The sequence below is a fragment of the Sinocyclocheilus rhinocerous genome, unplaced genomic scaffold, assembly GCF_001515625.1.
Source record: "Sinocyclocheilus rhinocerous isolate Xijiao unplaced genomic scaffold, SAMN03320098_v1.1 scaffold2043, whole genome shotgun sequence".
Lineage (NCBI taxonomy): Eukaryota > Metazoa > Chordata > Actinopteri > Cypriniformes > Cyprinidae > Sinocyclocheilus > Sinocyclocheilus rhinocerous.
In genome coordinates, this window is record NW_015652169.1 from 622,820 (window position 1) to 645,743 (window position 22,924).

General features: G+C 35.8%; 1 protein-coding gene across 2 annotated transcripts; it reads right to left on the minus strand.

Moving 5' to 3' along the window:
• Positions 1–1,715: 1,715 nt before the first annotated feature.
• Positions 1,716–21,899, minus strand: LOC107713994 (protein FAM49B-like). Of its 2 annotated transcripts, none has more exons than XM_016519684.1 (11): positions 21,727–21,899; positions 11,665–11,753; positions 10,582–10,703; positions 10,345–10,450; positions 8,301–8,437; positions 4,936–5,013; positions 4,048–4,164; positions 3,706–3,785; positions 3,477–3,603; positions 2,525–2,595; positions 1,716–2,401 (listed from the first exon to the last, which is right to left on the minus strand). In XM_016519684.1, exons 2-11 carry the CDS (start codon positions 11,735–11,737, stop codon positions 2,335–2,337), a joined length of 978 nt encoding a protein of 325 aa, XP_016375170.1. In that variant the 5' UTR covers positions 11,738–11,753; positions 21,727–21,899; the 3' UTR covers positions 1,716–2,334. The 2 variants fall into 2 exon arrangements, with proteins under 2 accessions (XP_016375170.1, XP_016375171.1); XM_016519685.1 differs by lacking the exon at positions 21,727–21,899 and adding an exon at positions 21,639–21,695.
• Between the last annotated feature and the right edge of the window lie 1,025 nt (positions 21,900–22,924).

Consider the following 22,924-nt stretch of genomic DNA (forward strand, 5'->3'; position numbering starts at 1 on the left):
TGGCCGAAGCCAAACAAAATGAAACACTGGGTAAATAATTTACAAAACAACTATTTAAAAATATTAACTTAACACTGAACATTTTTAACATTCTAGCAGACATTATACCAATAAAACACAACTTAACTTAAAATTAATAAGTTAGTAAAATAATATTTTTTGGCCATTTTTTAGACCCCCGCGTGCGTGTGGTGCTGCTGACGCAGGAGTCGGCGTTCTGATGTAGAATGTCCATCTCTCTAGTCCATGTCTTTATATTCTGGTTTGAATAAGCAAAGCTGAGCAAAAAATTGCAAGTCATCCTCTGTCGAAATCTTCAGACATGTTTACGAAGACTGTACAGTGTGTCTCTTCTTCTGCTTGTAAACAAGGTGCAGCGCATCCGGGTTCTACCTCAGAACGCCGGCTCCTGCGTCAGCAGCATCACACGCATGCGTCATGGTACTCTCGCGAACATGCAGCGGAGACTGACACGAAAGAGAAGAAATTGTTGAATAAAGTCATTATTTTTGTTTTCTTTATGCACAAAAAATATTATTGTAGCTTCATAAAATTAAGGTTGAATCACTGATGTCACATGAACTATTTTAACAGTGTCCTTACTATTTTTCTGGGCCTTGATCGTGGTAGTTACATTGCTGTTTATGCAGGGTCAAAAAGCTCTCGGATTTCATCAAAAATATCTTAATTTGGGTTCCGAAGATAAACGAAGGTCTTACAGGTTTGGAACAACATGAGGGCGAGTAATTAATGACACAATTTTCCCTATCCCTTTAAGTACAAGGTCCAGAAGTTGGCTAAATCCTATGAATATGCATGTATTGTCAAAAATATCATAGTATGTAACCTCAAACTAGCATTTACATACTCTTTTGTCTCTTTGTGCTTGTTTTTACTAACTTGTTGTGAAGTCAGAATCCAGGCAGCAGTGGGAAATCTAATGAACATATGGTGTTTGGTCTACATTACAGCGGCCATACGGTGAGGTAGTGCTCTGGAATTATGGGTCGCACACGCAGAGTTATTGGCAGGAAGTCATCAGAAATTGCTCTTCTCACAGAACACAGAGAGGAACGAGTAAATAGACAAGAATATGGCCCCACACCGGCCTCCTGGGAAAAGTGTCCGAGCTCATCAGGAAAGCCATTAAAAAAACAGTGTGCTTCCGACGAGGATAAAGGACAGCAGGGGCAAGAATCACACACTCCGCAGTGGGGAAAGTATGTGCTCGCTGATGACACACGCTGAGCAGCCAGACAAACAGGAGGAAACTGTGTGCGAGCCATCGAGTGAGAAAAAAACACGGCGGAGGTCACAGGTACAGAGCAGATAGGATGGTAATACAAACTGGGAGGGGTGTCCCGTGCAGATGGAGCGCGCTCCCAGCGAGGCCGAGATCAAATACTCCGCAGTGTGTTGGAGCAGGGAATGTATTACTCATACTTCTGTAGAACAAACTCCCAATTCCTGGGCTGGATGATGTGGGAATCTCATTCTCCTGACTAATCCACCAGAGTCAGCTGACCATCAAATGGACAGCCTGGAATTTCTGAACATTCTGGTTTTGGTTTCTGGGTGAAAGTTGAAGAGATGCTAACTCAGGGGTAGGCAAGTTCGGTCCTAGAGAGCCGCAGTCCTGCAGAGTTCAGCTCCAACCCTAATTTGCCTACCCCTGTGCTAACTCATAACAGGGCTAAATTTCAACCACATGTTTGTTTATTTCTGGCTCCAAAAAGCAAAAGAACGGGAATACAGCCATGAATGGACATTATACGATGACGTGCTGGAGTAGACACTGTCACGGGATATGAATAATCCTGAACTCTGTTAGGTAAAAGGATGTGGGTTTAGAACTAATTATTTTGTACATAGTAAAGTGGTGAGAATACATGGTGATTTCAGTGGCCTGTTTCGAAGAAGCCCTTTACTGTAAGAGCTGTCAGCCATTCACAGTCCTTTTGGATAAAATATTTTTATTCAGTTCAAAAGAGTCATGTTAATAAAAATCACAGTAAATTATGTTATTTTAAAAAGCAATAAAATGTTTGTGGTCCTCAAAAACTCAGGTACTCAGTCAACTGTAGAAAACAGGGGAAGGGAATGAACGAAGCTCATCTTTGTTGGACGCCACACAACAAAGAAGCATCTTTGAAATCTAAAGTCCACACATGACTAAGTCTAACAGGATAAGATGTAAATAACAAAACTACAACAGTAAAAACAGACTGATAACAGTAGCTGCCACATGATACATGGCTATTCTCATTGTATTACTAAAACTGCTGAAGCGTCTCGTCCAATGTATTCGAGAGGTAATACTTTTGGCAGACACAATCAAGCTTGTAACATGTTTTTGATTTGCTTGGAGGTAGTCTCATCGTTCAAATGTTTTGTTGTGTACCTGTCAGAGTCAAGAGAGAATGTTTAAATGCAATGCAAATCATTACATACTGCATGGTTTTTGGCAGAAGTTTTTCATACTGTATTTCTATCATACTGTAAGAGTCCAGTAAAGCTCACAGACCTGAGGGCATTGAGAAGCCCCTCCACACTGTTGGGCGGCTGATACCGCAGAACCTTAATGCATCCTTTCATCTGTATCATACAAAGACAGACTAGAATATTATATAATTTTATTTTTAATCAGGTTTGTATTTGTATGTAGTTTGCTTTTAATTGGGATGATCTATTTAGCACATTAATTTAGTATAATAATGCTAATAAATGCTTATTTTGTGATCAAATGCATTAATTTTTAATGTTTTTAACATACTGTACTGTTAAACTGACAGCCCTAATTAAATTATTTACACATAAAATTAGTGCTGTTAAACGATTAATCGCTTCCAAAATAAACGTTATTGTTTACATATTATATGTGTGTACATTTTTATGTATATATAAATACACAGTGTATATATTTTGAAAATATTTACATGTATATATTTATATTCACATAATTTATATTATATATAAATATATTTAATATATAAACATAGCATATTTTTCTGAAATATATACTTGCATGTGTGCATTTATATATACATAATAAATATACACAGTACACACACATATATTATGTAAACAAAAACATTTATTTTGGATGTGATTAATCGTGATTAATAGTTTGACAGCACTACATAAAATATATTATATTTTAATAAATATAAATTTGATTTAATCATTTAATCAGTGACAAAAAGTGACAATGTATTTGTATTTTTAATTCAGGCTTTGTATTTGCTTTGTAATTAGACACATTAGCAAATTAATTTAGTAAGTGTTAAAAACTATTTTGCACTTATTTCAACAATGTGTTAAATTGAACCCTAGTTAAACTATTTACAAATATAAAATGTATTTTTAAAAAATTGGATTTGATCAACTAAACAGCATATAAATGTAATTAAATTAAAGGAATACATTTAAATAAAATAACTTTTACTAAAAGGATAAGAAAGCGGAATAAGGCATACATCGATTTTGGAGGATTTTACGAAAGCTCCAGCTGGATGGACATAGTCGTATAAGATGATCACCCCCACCATCACACGCAGACAGAATAATACTGTGTCCTCACTGGCAAAACGACTGCGGTACTCCCTGATCAATACACACACACACACAGAGGGGATGAATTACAAAGTTACAGTCTGCTACAGAAGAAACAAAAGGCCAGTGATTAAACACAAACATGTAACTTACGGTGTCTCTAACATGACTTTACACACACTTGCCATCGTACTCAGACAATCTGTTGTGTTCTCTACGGGCAGTTCTGCATGCTGATCAGACAGAGAGAGCAAAATGTGTTATTTACGATGGTTTGTAATGAGAAAACAGTGTTTTGGAAGTTAAAGTGATCGAGAAACATTTTATATAGATGTGTTGCCGAAGTATATCATGTCTTTTTTGAGAACTAATTAGGTAGAATTTATTCATGAGCATCTGGACTTGTTTGTCCATTTATTTATCACCCATTTGAGTGGTTTGGGTTGTGTAAGCACTGCTATAATCAAAATACAGCAGAATTTAACAACCACCTACCTTTGATACAAATTTAGTTGTGGCATCGCTTAACGTTTTCAGCATGGGCGTGGCATTGGCGTAGAAGAGAGACATGCGATTGGCCAGTTCGTTGTCAACTTCATTATGCTCTTCTGCCTGTAGAAAGAACACGCATGTTTTTTTTCAGTATCTAAAATGTGAAAAATCCATACTTTTGAAGATTTAAACTAAAGGGGTCGGTTAAGGCGTTGGGTTTTTTGGAGGTTACGGATGCGCTTTTCCTTGGTCAGCTTTACTTAAGTAGTTAATCATGGAAATGGATGTAGAAATTGGGCATTCTGGTGCGCTGAAAACGCATTTTAGCTGACTTGAAACATTTCATTCATTACTCTATGCTAAAAAGTGAATGTAAATCCTGCTTTAATCCACAGACTGCAGACATGTCCAGAATTCCTAATACATGCTCTTCCACAGCCGAGCTCATGTTTCATGAGATGAAAGCGACTGTCGTAATTATTTCTCGCAGAGAGTGCTTTTAATTGGCGAGGCAAGGTCAACGATCCTCGGTGTCAACCACTGCTGAGCGGCTCCCTGATGATACAGCACACGCTAATGAGCCTGAAGTCGTTAGCACGCGTTACCGACTCGACGTCAACCGAACGCACTTCAGCTCTGTGTCAGCTAAAAGATAAAAGCGGGAGGGAGACGTACAAAATAAATAGCAGGACAAGATGGAGAGGATGAGATGAGTGCGATATCTCATGTTTCCCTGACTCAGGATCTTGTGCCGCTCTGCCACCTAATGATCCAGACATTAGAGAGCAGAAGAGCTCCCATTAACCCCTGTGACACGGGGGAACGGGGTATTACTAAAACATAAGCCGTCTGATAATGAGCCACATTTCCATACGGAGCAGGTTTACTCACTGTTTGGTTGATGATACGCATGCGGCTCAGGGTCCTTCTGTAGTAGCTGAAGTCATTCTGGATGGCCGGGTTGGTCATCTGGAAGAGAGAGAGCAGGTGAGCATTTAAATGCAGAACTGGCAGCTGAAAATTGCATTTCTGCTGAATATGGGAATGGGAAACATGTAAACACGGCATTCATGCATTTTTCATTTTACTGTGTATGTATGAATTCGAGTGAGCAGCTAGAAAATCAAAAGAGCATATGGCCATTTCATCCACCGCTGGGTTTTGTGACAGACTTCATCAGTGCAGTAATCTAGACAAAAACAGATTCTCTATAGCACCTTTGAAAGCAAGTGCACTTCGTTTTCCATTAATTTCACTAATTGGTGGCAACTGGACTTTGTGTTCCATTAGTTCAACTAATTAGCTGAATCACTACAAAGCTAATTAAGTTAACTAATTTGATACAAAATTCAGTGGCTTACCAATAAATTCTAGCATACACATGCTCTATAGCAATCGCATTATGTGTGATACAGTGGCTGCTATCAGTTTCAGAACAAAACTGATAAGGAAAAAAAAGCAGCTTCACTGTAGGATAAGCTTTAACATTTTTTAAGTTGTCATGAAATGAAAATTCACCCAATCTATTTTCTAAATAAAGTTATAGATGTACAAAATGAAAACTGTCATATTTTAGTGAATTTTTGCCGTTTTTAAGCAAAAAATATATCACTTAGCCTAGATGGAATATTTGTGTATGTGTGGCTGGGGGAAATCAGTGTAAAATTTTACTATATGTTCATTTTTAGCTTTTTCTGAGTCCAAAATCAGTGCATAATGTGTTGCAATGCAGCACGTTTCCTTGAAGGATTCACAAAATGCACTGTCAAACACAGGGATAAGTTTTAGTCTTGTAATGTCCAGTGTTTATATTTTAAATTTATTTGTTTCTATAAGCTACAGAATATGGAGACTGAATCGACTTATAGGCCTAATAATCTTAATATTCTGGAATAGTGAGAATAAATGTGTTAATAATGGATGATTCTACTTTAAATCATAATTTAAAAGGATATAATTGGATCTGAAGACAGTAATTATTACAGTAGCTATGTTTCCATGCAAAACTGCGAATTTAACTTATGCAAAATTGGAATATTGGATAAAACATTTGCAAATAAAGCACGAATTGCGAATTCCATCCAGCGAGATAAAGAGAACAAAATCATCACTTCATGACAAACTGGCACCAAATATCACCAAGAACAAGGTAATTTTCTGCAATAGGAGAAGCCACTGTGGATCTTTTTTCGTATTTAATAAATTACATAGCCTCAGAGCGTGCAGACGTAACGTTATAAACGCGGTCATGTTTTATCTTACTTTTGGAGGCGGATGCCTGCTGTTTGGGAGCACAGTCATGTAAGACAGTTCTGGGAGGTTGTTAAACCGAACCACTTTGACAACAGACTTTGGCTCAGGCATTTCAGAATGACCAAAACAACATTTCAGATGCTGTGTAATTAGAACAATCTGCTGGTTAGTCCAGTTATGCCATCCCATTGTCCAAAGTTACATGACTTTTTTTATGCGCATCGAGGAATTTATTTGGTAAATGTGATCCCATCATAGTCTACGCATATTTTTTTTTTTCGGATAAAAAAATGTATCTCTATCTTTTTATGTGCTTGTTTAGAATTTATGCACATCTTGGCATTTCTATTCAGCATTTTTTTGTGCGATATCCCAAAAATGTGCATAAAAATAGGTAGATGGAAAGTGTTTTTATACCTTCCCCTGCGGTTTAAAAAGATATTGCATAATCACTGCCAGTATAAATATAATTTACAGATTTTTAATGGTCAGATGAGTTAATTACAGATTTTTGGAGGTCTGAGATTAAAGACAGGATGCTGGAGTCCCACTAACAACACTTTTGCTCCACATCCTCTCATTCTACCTAATTGTTGATTTTGCCCATCTTGAAGCAAGAAAGACTGGACATGTGCAGAATGGGTGTGACCTGAGGTTGCCTGGTTACCTTCAGCTCATCGAAGCGCAGCGTGAAATGCAAAATCTCAGCGAACTGCCGTGCCAGCGCTTGCTCCTGCTCCAGATGCTGAGTTGGGCTGCAGCGCGAGCTGGTGAGAAACTCCAACAGGCCCTGCAGAGCGTCTTCTACACAAGACACAGAAGAAACAGAACTGCTAATGCTTTTGGTGGATAATACTGGGTTATGGTCGCTCTATTTTGACAAAAATAATTTCTGGCAGAGGAACACAGCTGTGTGCTTGACAAGACTGAATCGACTTATAGGCCTAATAATCTTAATATTCTGGAATAGTGAGAATAAATGTGTTAATAATGGATGATTCTACTTTAAATCATAATTTAAAAGGATATAATTGGATCTGAAGACAGTAATTATTACAGTAGCTATTGCAATATAGTTTCCATGCAAAACTGCGAATTTAACTTATGCAAAATTGGAATATTGGATAAAACATTTGCAAATAAAGCATGAATTGCGAATTCCATCCAGCGAGATAAAGAGAACAAAATCATCACTTCATGACAAACTGGCACCAAATATCACCAAGAACAAGGTAATTTTCTGCAATAGGAGAAGCCACTGTGGATCTTTTTTCGTATTTAATAAATTACATAGCCTCAGAGCGTGCAGACGTAACGTTATAAACGCGGTCATGTTTTATCTTACTTTTGGAGGCGGATGCCTGCTGTTTGGGAGCACAGTCATGTAAGACAGTTCTGGGAGGTTGTTAAACCGAACCACTTTGACAACAGACTTTGGCTCAGGCATTTCAGAATGACCAAAACAACATTTCAGATGCTGTGTAATTAGAACAATCTGCTGGTTAGTCCAGTTATGCCATCCCATTGTCCAAAGTTACATGACTTTTTTTATGCGCATCGAGGAATTTATTTGGTAAATGTGATCCCATCATAGTCTACGCATATTTTTTTTTTTCGGATAAAAAAATGTATCCCTATCTTTTTATGTGCTTGTTTAGAATTTATGCACATCTTGGCATTTCTATTCAGCATTTTTTTGTGCGATATCCCAAAAATGTGCATAAAAATAGGTAGATGGAAAGTGTTTTTATACCTTCCCCTGCGGTTTAAAAAGATATTGCATAATCACTGCCAGTATAAATATAATTTACAGATTTTTAATGGTCAGATGAGTTAATTACAGATTTTTGGAGGTCTGAGATTAAAGACAGGATGCTGGAGTCCCACTAACAACACTTTTGCTCCACATCCTCTCATTCTGCCTAATTGTTGATTTTGCCCATCTTGAAGCAAGAAAGACTGGACATGTGCAGAATGGGTGTGACCTGAGGTTGCCTGGTTACCTTCAGCTCATCGAAGCGCAGCGTGAAATGCAAAATCTCAGCGAACTGCCGTGCCAGCGCTTGCTCCTGCTCCAGATGCTGAGTTGGGCTGCAGCGCGAGCTGGTGAGAAACTCCAACAGGCCCTGCAGAGCGTCTTCTACACAAGACACAGAAGAAACAGAACTGCTAATGCTTTTGGTGGATAATACTGGGTTATGGTCGCTCTATTTTGACAAAAAGAATTTCTGGCAGAGGAACACAGCTGTGTGTTTGACAGAGAGATGTTAGGTCAGTCTGACCCTTTGATGTTTCACCAGAGTCTCTCCTCCAGAGAGCGCTGCCATTGGCTGGTGTTGATGTGTGATTAAGGGCCATGTCATGTTTAATTAGGTCATGACCTATTTCTCAACATCAAACCCTCCATCTGAATCACTCAAACCCACAGACTTACAAGCACAGACAGAGAGCATAAAAAACAACCGCATTTTTCCCAGAGCATATCACATACTGTACTTTGAGACATATAAGATTATAAGACACAAAATATTTCTGCAAAGACTGATTAGCAGAACAAATGAGTTAATATGGTATTTCCCATTGCTGCACCAAGTACAGTATCAATCTTTGGATTTTACTGGATAATATAATAGTAGAATTTTCCAAATGCTTTCTATAGTAACAGCCATGCCACATGTACTCAGTTGTCAGATTTTTAGTGCATTCAAGGTATGTTTTATCAATATGCATGTCAAACTAAGAAATCAAACTCACAAGCTTGCCTTTATTAGAATCTTGCTACATCAGTTGAGCTACATATGTATGGTACAGCTAACATACGCTACCGTAAGTTTGGGGTCAGTACGTTTTTTTATTTTTTTGAAAGACATTAATATTTTATTCAGCTAAAATGCATTAAGTTCATCAAAAGTGACAGTAAAGACATTTTTAATGTTGCAAACAATTTCATATAAAGACTGTTTTTTTTATTCATCAAAGGATGTATCAAGTATTTTTAACATTGCTAATAATTGATAATAAATCAGCATATTAGAATGATTTCAGAAGGATCATGTGACACTGAATACTGGAGTAATGACTGCTGAAAAACAGAAAACAGTCATTTTTAGATTGTAATAGAATTTCACAATATTAATGTTTTTATTGTATTTTTGATGAAATCGTGCCTTGGTGAGCATAAGAGACTTCTTTCAAAAAGAAAAAAATTAAATCTTACAGACTCCAAACTGAATGTTTCTGTATGTTTCAGAAAATTTATTTATTTTGAGGATAATTAATTTATCATTAATGTACAGTAAATCTGGGGTGTGCACTTTTAGAGATGACAAGAGCTGTGTTTTTGCTGGATGTGGTGAAAGAAACTGGCCTTGCCCAAAGAGCATGCTAATCCAATTATGACGCACTGCTGCTCTGTTTATGGCTTGTTCCCTAGGAACATGCACTGAATCAGAACAGAAATACAACTTCCCAAGAATATTTTCAAAATATGTTGTGCAAAGTCATGTAGCTGTGATTCAACTTCAGGCTCGGGTTCTTATATTTATTACAAATGCAGTCCTGCTGCATATGACATTGCTTAATTATAGCACACAGTCCACATATTGACTTGTTATGTATAGCTGTATGATGGTAGGGTGATTTCAGCTCTCTGGTTACATTTGTTTAATTGAGAAAGGCTTGAGTAAGAGCATATGAGCTGACGTAAGCGTAAGGACAGTTTAGTAATGCCTAGTCTTATATAATCTCGCTATTGCCGGCTGCTGACGTGAGCGCTGCAACAGTAATGTGTTCAATCATACTGCTGAATTAAGCTTCAAGAAGGATCATCTCTGAAAATCAAAACACAGTCCAGAGCAGATGCTAATACTACAGTATATGGTAAGTGGGTCAGTGTACCATATATCCCTGTGAGGAATTGTGGGAGAGTAGATCATTAAAAATGTCCTCTCACTTATCACCTATGCCTCTGGGTAAAAATAGCCATACATGTTATTATTTATAGTGTTGTGTGCTGTGCACATTAATGTAAAGAGAAAAACGACATACCCAGTTTTAGTGAGAACTCATAAAACTTCTTTAGTTTGCCAACCAGCGGGACCACAGCGGCCCACGCGCTCTCTTGCACACGCTCATCATTGGGATGCTGTATGGCCTGAGGAGACAACATGCACACGCTTAAACACAACATTCCTTACAAACAGAAATAATGAGAGCTTGTCATGCAAAGTAACATAAAGCCCAGGCTGATGAAGAACATGAGAAGTGCATTATGGATGTACTCGCCTGCCTGATGGCTTCACCTGCTCCGCTATATGACTGCAGGTCCTGTAATACACTCACAGCCTCTGTCAGCACCTCACTGACCTTCTCCCATACTCTCTTCTCAGCTTCTGTGGGCTTGGCATCTGCAGAGGAGAAATCAGCTCAGTCTTAGATGTGCTGCTGCATTTCAGGTCTTTGCTTGGATTTGAGGTGGAGTGTTATTGCTTAAATATTTGTATCCATATATTTAAATTTTTGGTTATACACTATTTTTGAAATAATGTTTTTTTTTCCTATTAGAGGAACTGCCATTTCAACCATTGTTGCTTTTTACATGCAAGAAGCTAAATGCAATAAAAACATATAGTTATAAATAATAAAAGCTTATTAAATATAGTTAATAATTTATAATAATAATAATTATTGCTATTATCATTATTATTAAATAGTCCAATAGTATCAATAATTATTATTAATACATATCATTATTAATAAAATAAATACTATTAATTAATTATATATGGTTATAGTAATGAATAATTATTAGTTATATTAGTAATATTAATAATTATTCATGTTATTTATAAAAAAATAAAATAAAATAACATTTATATGACATTCTAATATTATATTATAATTATTATTTATAATATAAATATTACTTAAATACAATTATATTAGTATAATCATAATAATAAATAATTACTGCATTAGTAATATTATTGTTATGTATATTATTAATATTAATGTTATTGTAATATTAATGTTATTTATAATAAAAAATTATTATTATGATCATTATCACAGTAATTGGTAACAGTAATTATTATTATGATAATAATAATATTATTAATTATATATAGTTATAGTAATTAGTAATAGTTGACAGTAATTAATAATATTAATATAATTATATTATATTATATACTATATAATTAATAATTATTAATGTTGTTTACAATAAAAAAATTATTATTATAATATTCCTAGTGTTGTTTTATTTTATATAGTCAGCAAAATTACTGCAAATATATTGTGAGTAGGTGCTATTTCTCCCAGCCCACAACATCAGATAATACAGGTTGTGATTGTTTATTCACTTACTTTCAAAGTCCAGGAAAAAGTTCCCTGCGTTGTTGTCAATGTCTCGTGTGAGAACCTTGATCAGATTCCCCATCCCGACCTGTCAGAGACTTAAAAGACAAGATTAAAAGAAAAAGTGATGCAAACTACTTTATGAATGATGATTTTTGCATGCGATTTGCGGCACTTTGAAAGTCAATGAAGGTGTAAACACCATTTGATTTGCCCATACAAGAACACATTCAGGTCAACTCAGTTCACATCAAGAACTGAGACACCTGTGCTCACGACAGCAACATCTGGCCACACGTATGAGCGTGGCAGGCAACATCTGCTCGGGGCAGTGCCGAAAATCTGGGGAGACTCGAATGCTGCAGCATTACCCTCCTGAACACGCACCCAGTTTGCCTGCAGGTGAAAGCACACATGCTGCTGAGAATGCAGTAGGACTGCAGCACTCATGGGTGGGTCCTACTGCAGGATCATGTCGCCCTCTAGCAGTCAAAGTCTTTCTATAGGTCAAAACTGACACTCTGAAGTCCCCCTCCCTTTGGTCTGAGGGCTAAATTGTTGTAAGAATCATATGTTCCCTGAAAAGAGAACATGCTCATTCTTATTCATCCGCTCTGAGCTCTGAGTCACTGCCTACAACAGATTAAATAACATCAGGAAAATCCTCAAGAGAACAGACAGACCTCAGAGTTAAACAGCATGTCAGCACATTCAAAGCCCAAGGTCAGACTTTTGTGTTCAAGCTGAAGAGAAACTTTCTTTATTTCTTTGAAGGACTTTGTTTCTCCTCTAAACGAACAGCCTTGAAAGTAGGTAAATGGGTCGCTACAGTGTCTCACTGACCTACAGTGCATCCTGCAGTGTGAGTGGGGGTGTGTTGTCTTTATATCTTGGCGTACTCATGTTCTCATGGCATTCAGGATTTAAGAACCGAAGGGACTGAATAAGCACTGCTGTCTTGAATCTCCTAAGCCCCCAGTCAGCTTTACACCCCTCAGATTGGGGGGATGGTACCATCTAAACTGAGGCTGCTCATTTGACTACAGCATGCACACCCTGCAATCCTATTGGCTAAGGAGCGAGACCGAACATTCTGCTGTTTCCATGGAGCCTAAAAATATTTTTCAACCCAAAATGTGCCGGCAGCCAATAGGAGCGGAGCACAGGAGTACTCGACAGGACTTAAAAGAACTTGAATAAATTAATCATGAGTGCAGCACTAGGAAAAGAGACGTGACTCAAAAACAAATTTAAACTCAAAAGTGGAACAGTTTGACAGGGTAAAACCTCATAAGCTTTCTTGAATGTTTACAAATGTCATTTGATCTCCAGCTCTACAAAATATACATTCAAATTATAGATAGACAAACTATTAAAGCAAAAAGTAACTCAAGGTCAAGTATCACAGTGATTTTAGGGATGTTTAGGTAGATGCAAAGCTTTTAAAAATTGTCAAATAAAATTAATAAATGAAATTGGTAAGGCTAACACTGTGATGAAAATGACGTTATAAATGATAAAAGGTTATATTATATTTTAAGGACCAATTCTCATTATTCCCTAGCATACATATTAATAGCATATTGGCTGTTTATTAACTATTAATAAGCAGCAAATTATGAGTTTGCTGTTGCAAAAGTTGTAGCTAATAGTAAGTTAATACAGAAAATTGGACCTTAAAATAAAAGTGATTAATTAATTTTATATAAAAAAACATATATAAATACATGTATTAATCATTCTAAAACTACTATTTAATAAATGAATAAATATAATATTATTGATTTATTATGTATTACAAAACCAGTTCTTATTTTTGCTTGTTAATCAATTATAAATATATAACAAATAATAAACACATAATTTATCAATTAAATCTCACAGTATTTTCATTACCATCATTTATTTTGATGATAAAAATGTAATTTATATATTGCAGTGTTTATTATGACTAAAGGACTATAATTGTTCATGAGGCAAATAGTACAAGGACATTTGAAGTGGGCCAAAAAACAAAAATCATGATTCTAAATTTAAAATAGGAAATGATCTCAGTGAGCACAACTGAAATCCCAGTTGCTATTAGCAGAATGTGTCCTCATCTCAGTTAATAACAGTGGTGCTGTTCTGAGAGAGCGAGCGAGAGGGGTTTTAGATGATGGGTGTAAATGCAGTGGGCCGTTTCCTCCCCACTGCAGTACTCGTGCACCAGCGTTTGACAGCATGTGCCTCCACGTGCTTTCGCCTCCACTACTACTACTACCACCCAACCAGAGAAGAATACAACCCCACCCTTCTCCTCCCCGCTGCCGCTTCATACGACAGAGTCACGTGGCTCGAGGGGAGGCTCTGCTCTGCAGTGAGGCGGTCTGCGGCAGTGCAGAGAGCACAGACAGCGCTCCTCCTGACCCAGATTCCACCGCTGCCCCGACACACCGGGTTAACATTAACCCCAGAATGCCAAGACATGGACAGATTTGCTGCAGGTTGCCCCCGGCTAATAATCACACACACACATGCCTCTGGCCACGCAGAGTCTGTCTCTTCCATTAAAAATGAAATTAATCAAGCGAACACTTATTGTGATGATTGTGATGATGTATGATTACATATATATTAATTATAATATTGATTATATAAATATAGTAATAATATGAATAATTTGTTGTTAATTTTAACAAGATTAAGAAATAAAATAGCCTATTCTTTTTATATAAAATTCAATAACACTAACACTGAAATGGCAATAAATTATTAATGATTTCTAAAGATTTCTAATATCAACTATATATATATATAAAGTTGACATTAGAAATTATTATTCACAATTTAATGTCATCTTCATTTCATCTCATAAATGAAATTTATAAATCTAACACTGTCTTTATTACCATCACGTATTATGATGATAATAAATGTAAAAAAAAAAAAATCTAAATGTTAATACAATAAATATATATATCGATTCTTTAGGATATAAACAATTTAAATATTTTATTTTTATAAGTACATATAATTACATATATTTTATTACTGTTAATTGTATATAATAGTAAATGTTATATTATTCTTAATTAATTATATTATATTATATGACACCTTAAAATAAAGTGTTACCTATTATTCTTTATTAATTAAATATGTTGTATTATATTATTAAATTCACATATACACACACACACACATACATATATATATATATATAATTATTATGCAACGTTAATTTAACATAAATATCATGAATGTAATTAATAATATTAAGAAAAGCACTTTGCTCTGATTTTACTAAATGAAATGTCAACCCAAAACCAGAGCTTGATTTTCTACCATCAGGAGGGAAGGGGAGAGACAGGTGCGTGTCCTGGACAGACAGACAGACTACACATGGACACAAGTATGCGGGCCGGCCAGCTGTGACAGGGCAGAGGAGCGTCGGGCATGAGTCAGTCAGACAGAGCGGTCACTCCTTCCTCCGCTGCATGACGGAATTTCTGACATCTGCACCCTTCATTTAGACCCTATAAATACCACAGGACAATCAGATTTAATCAAAAAATATTGTTGCTACATTAGCCATGACACAACTGTTAAGAATCCATCTGCTATGAAATAATATTTATGACAATATTTGTAGTGATTTTTCTGTGGTATCCCATACTGCTTCAGAGCAGACAATGTTATTTAGATCTGCAGCTGTAAACAGTCTCTGATTATCCTGTTAGGAACACAGCTGAACTTTACATAAACCTAAAAATGAACCCCACATCTCCCAAAAACCGTCCATCATCCACCCCTGCGCGACAATGGATGTGAGAGACACTGAATCCATCTGCCCACAAGCTAGAAGAGATGCAGACACAACATCCACACTCCTCGCCATCATTCTCCCTGAAGCACACAGAGGTGTGTCAATGAACTGACACAGAGATTTACACAACTAACCAGACGCGTGATGACCTTTAAATGTAAAGCTTACACACGATACTTTAAAGATGATATGATATTTTTTAGATCAAGATACGATGTGTCAAGCTGACGTGACCTTGAAAAAGCTACAGAAATACCATTTCATATCTACTTCAAAACAGGAAGGTTACAGTATCTGTGTGCAGACACTGGGAACTGAAGGGTTTTATTGCCACCTGGTGGACATCAGATGCTGTTTTAAACCTTGCCTTGCTGACTTCAGATCAGAGTTGTGCACCATTCAGAATTCAGTTGAGAATGCACTGTAAATTCTAAATTCATTTCTGAACTTAAATTGAATTTGCTATCAATCAGGATGCAATACTGCAATTGAATGTAAGAAAGTAAAATTAAAATCGCAGTGCATTTCTTAGATTTTTACATTTCAAAAGCAACATTTGTCAAAACTTTAAATGCTGGCCTAAAGCCTTGTCTGAAAGTTTTGAAAGAAGTTTAAAAAATCTTGAATTTTAAATGTTTATAGAATATGACGATTTAAATTATTTTGCCACAACTACAAATAATTATTGTTGCAATCATCTTAATTTCATTTTTGAGATAACCTAATTATAATATAAAGTTGTCACTTAATACAACATTTTAAGTTTTCTAACCTTAATTTTTTTTTTAGGCTGTATCAATACTTTTTTTTTTTTTTTGGTCAGAAACAAGAAAGACTTTTTTTGCACCTTTTTTTGACCTTATATGGACATATGGACCATGTCAATGTTATTTTTGTCAAATACATTTCATACAAATAAAAAGGCCATGGCTATAACCAAGCCCATCACAATAAATAAATAAATAAATGATTTAAACATCTATTAGTGCCTTACCCCCTTTTTAGGGGTGAGAATCAGATGCAGAAATAATGGATGACACCTCTGGTTTACACCAAAAGCATCGCCAAGTGCCAGCTGGCTAACAGTTTAGAATTCATGTGAATTTCATGTGTTAATTTTTGCACTTACACTTTGAGCTCTCAGTTTCAAGTCATAGTTTATATAGATTTAGAGATTACTTTTATCATTAAACCTCACAGGGACAGGCAATCCCTTGTCAACTCCAGGTCAGAAGGTTTGTGTTCATAGGTGAATAATGTTGGATACAGATATTCATCCACTGTCCTCAGACCAGCCAGATGCTCGATAAATAAGATTTGCTTGCTATTCAGTTATGCTGTTTATGGGCCCAGTACTTCCCTCCTGAACTAAGTTGATTGCATGACATCAATCTCACTTGCAAGACTGGCTACCTTTATACCTTTTTGTTTTTACAAAAATGCCTGTTTAACCCTTGTGCGAGCGACCTTATGGACATTTTTGTCTTTTTCAGTTTTGTTGTGTGTTAATGCCAACTGAATACATTTTGGAACAGGTGTGTATTTTTATTGGAATTTTAATATTTTCCCCTCATTTCCTTTACAGAAACAAGAAAGACTTTTTTTGCACCTTTTTTTGACCTTATATGGACATATGGACCATGTCAATGTTATTTTTGTCAAATACATTTCATACAAATAAAAAGGCCATGGCTATAACCAAGCCCATCACAATAAATAAATAAATAAATGATTTAAACATCTATTAGTGCCTTACCCCCTTTTTAGGGGTGAGAATCAGATGCAGAAATAATGGATGACACCTCTGGTTTACACCAAAAGCATCGCCAAGTGCCAGCTGGCTAACAGTTTAGAATTCATGTGAATTTCATGTGTTAATTTTTGCACTTACACTTTGAGCTCTCAGTTTCAAGTCATAGTTTATATAGATTTAGAGATTACTTTTATCATTAAACCTCACAGGGACAGGCAATCCCTTGTCAACTCCAGGTCAGAAGGTTTGTGTTCATAGGTGAATAATGTTGGATACAGATATTCATCCACTGTCCTCAGACCAGCCAGATGCTCGATAAATAAGATTTGCTTGCTATTCAGTTATGCTGTTTATGGGCCCAGTACTTCCCTCCTGAACTAAGTTGATTGCATGACATCAATCTCACTTGCAAGACTGGCTACCTTTATACCTTTTTGTTTTTACAAAAATGCCTGTTTAACCCTTGTGCGAGCGACCTTATGGACATTTTTGTCTTTTTCAGTTTTGTTGTGTGTTAATGCCAACTGAATACATTTTGGAACAGGTGTGTATTTTTATTGGAATTTTAATATTTTCCCCTCATTTCCTTTAATAAATCTATTTTACACTAGGTACAAAAAAATAGTTCCTCTCAGGACCTTAAGGACAAAAATGTCCTCATTGAAACCCATTAAAACTGCAATTTTTAATCCCAGGACCATTTAACTATAAAATGAGGCAGCCTTTGTTAATAGGCTTTCATTCTGTAGGCAAGGGTTTAAAAAAATATATATTTTTTTTAATTTTACCAGATGGTGCCATTTTAATATATAAAGCAAATACTCACATTTTTCTTGTTTTCTGCTTTTGCTGCATTATAGAGCCAGTTGGATAAATTATGCAGCAATAATAATGGTGTGGGTATGTCAGAGTGTGGTTTGTATGTGTGTCCTAAAAAAAATGTGTGTGTTTGTGTGTGTGCACCTGTAATGTTTGATAGAGAGAAATTATACTGTACTGTGAATCACAAATCCCACCACTGTGTATGCCAGCGGAGCTTTGCTGGAATCTAATGGGAAAAGTTTGGTACTGCACCCAAACAAAATCTTACTAAAAGCTCATTTTTTGAGATATCAACCTCAAATTTGGAACACAACTTGTTTAGATTTATGGCTTTTATTTTCTAGCAATTTTTGTGTTCAACATGTTTTACAAAATATATATTTTATATAAAAAACACTGCTCATAAATCATTTTCATAAACTTAAACCTCTATAACTTTTTTGGTTAAACATTTTTACAACTTTTTTTTAACTTCAACTTCATCTGTCTAGGGTCTTCTTTAAAAGCAACACTATGTAACTTTTTCTGTGTTCAAAATTTGCAAAATGTTTTTTTTAATTGACGCACAAGAATTAAAATGTATTTAAATGAATTATAAAAACATATTTATACAGTAACTTTTATACATTTTTATGTGAAACTCAATCAGTTGAGTTTAACAGAACAAAAAGCAACATTTTTAATCCAACAAAAAACACTGTGCAAAAACAAAACTGAGCAAACCAACTTTTTAAAAATATAAACACGCCATCATGAGCTTGTTTCCTTTCTCACAAATGCTTTCCTGCACTCACTAACATAACTTCTGCAATGCATGCAACTGAAATGCCGGATTCACTTCTCTATACCTCTTCCAAAGAAAAAAACCAAGCAGCATGGAAAAATGCACAGGCAGGAACACGAGAAACCTAATGAGAGCCGCAGCTATCGGGCCTGTACAAACATGCTTCCCCTGGCATGACAGCACAGGTGTCTGTATTCTCTCCTCTGCTTTTTTGCACAGGTACTGCTGAAAAACACCCATGCTGTGTGTTCTTAGACAGTGTCTAAATACCTTTTTTGCACCACTTGATTTACTTTGTATCTTAGAGCAGAAATGCAAGTAAGCTGCCCATATCAATGTATCTAGGGCAGTCCTCGAGCTAGCAGTAAAGAATAGTTAGGGCTCAAGAGTTTTTAAAGAGCATCTGACCACAAAAAGGTGTCAACTTTCTGTTGATTTGTTTGACAGTGACGACTGATAAAGCGAGCCTGTCCTACCACAAAGCATAACCAGGAAGTTGAACCAACACTAAAAAGGGTTACCTCCTTCACAACAATACTTCTCAAACTGAAAACAAGATACAGTAGTATAAGCTCACTGTTTTTAAATATTTATTCAGTCACCAATGTCAAAATGCACACACTCAATAATAATACCATAATAAAGTCTACTTAAATGCTTTTTTTGATTAACATCTTGTCTTTATACAGCTTCTACATGCACTCAAAAATAAAATATTTAAAACAATACAGACCTCTGCATTGAAATGTAGTTAAAAACCTTGCTAGACATGTGAAGGGCGTACTGCTTACATGCCTTAAGGGCATGTAAAGTGCCACTAGATGAACCCTGCAGTACAGGAATGCTCCGCTAAATCCAGAAACACAATCACAACCTGACATCTCACAGCACACAGCACAGAGCAGATGCTATGGATCTGCATCTTACTGTGCAGCTGTTTTTGCTGCAATATTGCTCTTTACAAACTACTGTCTGGAAAAACAACTAAAGCTGCTATACATGTATTTGCGTCCATCAGTATTAGCTTTTGTGTAATAATGACCATAATTACAATAAACACTACAATTTTTTTGTGATCCATTCTCCTTTTACATAACACATAATATACGTTTAAAGGATAGAGAGTCGGACTTGTAACCCGAAGGTCGCGGGTTCGAGCCTCAGGTCCGGCAGGGATTGTAGGTGGGGGGAGTGAATATCCAGCGCTCTCTCCACCCTCAATACCACGACTGAGGTGAGACCCTTGAGCAAGGCACTGAACACCCAACTGCTCCCCAGGCGCAGCATTGGCTGCCCACTGCTCCAGGTGTGTGTTCACGGTGTGTGTGTGCGTGTTTGTTCACTACTCACTGCTGTGTGTGTGCACTTGGATTGGTTAAATGCAGAGCACAAATTTCCTTTGTGCTTTCCTTTCCTTCCTTAATAAAGTCTTATAAATTACGCTAAAATAGTAATATCCAACATAACCTAGTCTGCAGAGTCAACATCTGCACATGTCTTGGTGTTTTACTGCTGACCACTGGTCTGGAGGTCATAATGAAGGATGCTGTGACAATATTTATAGTTCATGCTTTAATTAAAACCTGTGGCCTTGCACACCACAGACAGTTCTGCAGTCCCGCGGAGGAGGACAATGACATGGTACAGATGAGCTAATGAATGTATACATGAAAAACAAACAAACAAACAACAAAAGGTATTTGCTTGCATGCAGAATGTAGTTTCATATAGGCTGTGGATTTCTATGGTTACCCTGACCATGCAAACATGGAAATATAAGAGAATTTAAAATTAGACATGGAAAATGAGAATTAAGTCATATACATTTCTATAAAATATATATTTTATAGTTATGCTCTGTTCTAAAATAAAGCGACTGTCCACTATTTTTCCCCATTAAACTTTAAATACTATGCGTTCCTCACTTGAGAGAACACACTTTAGTATTTTATGCACACAACACATTAAATACACAAGTTACCATGTATTCATAAAAAAGAAGAGGGTTTAAAATTATTATTGGCCTATCTACTAAATTATTTCATAGAGATTGTGAGGAGTAAAACTTTTAAGAATCGTTTAAAACAGATCACAAAGTGGTCTGCAAGATTCATTAATGAATCAGCCTGAATCAAAATCCTTATTCAATAATCATGAATATCTAGAAAAGTCATGTAAAGTTATGAAAATACATTGGCCTAAGAGTGGTAACCCTGTGGTTACTTCAAATGAACCGCGCAATTGTGTCATGGACGTTTTAAATATTAAAATGATCAACATTTATTTAAATAAACGGCCATTAGCCCTGTCAAAATAAATGGTTATTTACATCGAATAATCTAGATTTGAACCTGTGGCTGTATGACAGTCAAAATGTAGGAACTTGTTGTGCTTTGAAATGCGTATTTTGAATAAACAAAATCAGGAAGTGGCATGATCTATTTGAACACAGAGGAAGTCTGAAAACTCGCACCATTGCTTTTGTTCATGAGAATAGTCTCGGTTTTTATAATAAAATTCACTTTTTTTCTGCTCAGCAGCAGACAAATTGGCTTCCCATAAGACAAGTGTATACATAAACAAACACATAACGCCAAAACGATGTATCTGTAATCACCGTCCATTACAATGAATACAACCGCCAAGTCAAGTGAAATATGATGAAACGCCTTGTTTTCATACAAACGTTGTGAAGTAAAGGTTAATTATTATCTATTTAAAATCCTTAAACTTGAATATAAATTATCATTGAGCTTTCTTTTAGTTTAGTTTCAGTCATTTTACACTCAGGTCGCCTTTATAGACTCTCTCCTCACCTGCGTGCTGAAGGAAACAAACATTCTCTCGCGCCAGGTGTCAGGTTGCATATTTGAATGGTATTGCATCTTAATCCATGATTCTTACCTTAATTTCCAGTTAATTGAGTGAAAAGTAAATAGGCCTATAGGGAAACGCTGAAGAACACCCTGCTCAGCGGATCATTGTGAAGTGTGTCTACATTTTCCGGATTGGCCAATCAGAAGTGTTGCGTTTGACGCGCAGGTTGAGCTCGACTCGACTGTGGGAGCGTTAAACAAGCTCTGCCTACATCTATAAAAGGAACTGATTTCGAGAGCGGAAGCTGGCTAGTTTTACTATGCATGTAACGTTCTCTATCTGTTTTGGATGACTTTGCTTTCACTTATGTTTTGAGCTCAGATATGCTAATTGCACGCTGAAAAGCGCAAACAATACGATAGAACGTTCGCTTTATCAATGAAGCAATGTTTGTGTAATGAAAATATGGAAATGCTCTAGTTCTTTAGCACGGTAGTGGGGCTGATACAACAGGTAAAGTTGTGCTTTATGGGTCATTCTCAATTTATAAGCATGGTGACTTTAAAGGGGTCATATGATGCGATTTCATTTTTTCCTTTCTCTTTAGAGTGTTACAAGCTCTTGGTGCATAAAGAAGATGTATTTGAAAAATAATGTGTTTTTTGAACATTAAAGCATGTCAACATATTCTGTTACACCAAATACACAAAATAATGATCTTTAAAAAAGCATCATATGACCCCTTTAAATATTTGAAGAAATCCAATATAAAAGATAAATAATTTTATATTAACATTTAAACAACATTCATATGTATTAATGATTCCATTAAAATAATACACAAAATAGTAAAACACTTAATAGAGGCTGATTTTCAGCATGAAAATAAGTCATTATTAATATAAAAAATTATTTAAAAAAATTATGGACATATCATTGGTGTTATCAATGTTAAAAACATTTTGAGGGGAAAAAAAATTTAATGTGTACGTGAAATTCATGCAGATTCATTAAAAAAAAATCTGTGTGCTTTTCAGTTAGTATTGATGTTAATGAATACCATGAGCCAAAATTCAGAAAAGTATTGAAAGTCTTTTTTTTTTATACTGACACTGTGTCAAATAACCCAGCCTGAAGAATAAATAAATAAATAACATAGACTACATGGTTTCAACGTAAAGTCTTTATTTTAAGATTCGAAGACTTGATAGCCAAGTTTGATTTTCTTTCTGACTGAACTTACAGTGCAGCAAACAGAGAAAAAAAAGGTGAGAGTGGCAAAATT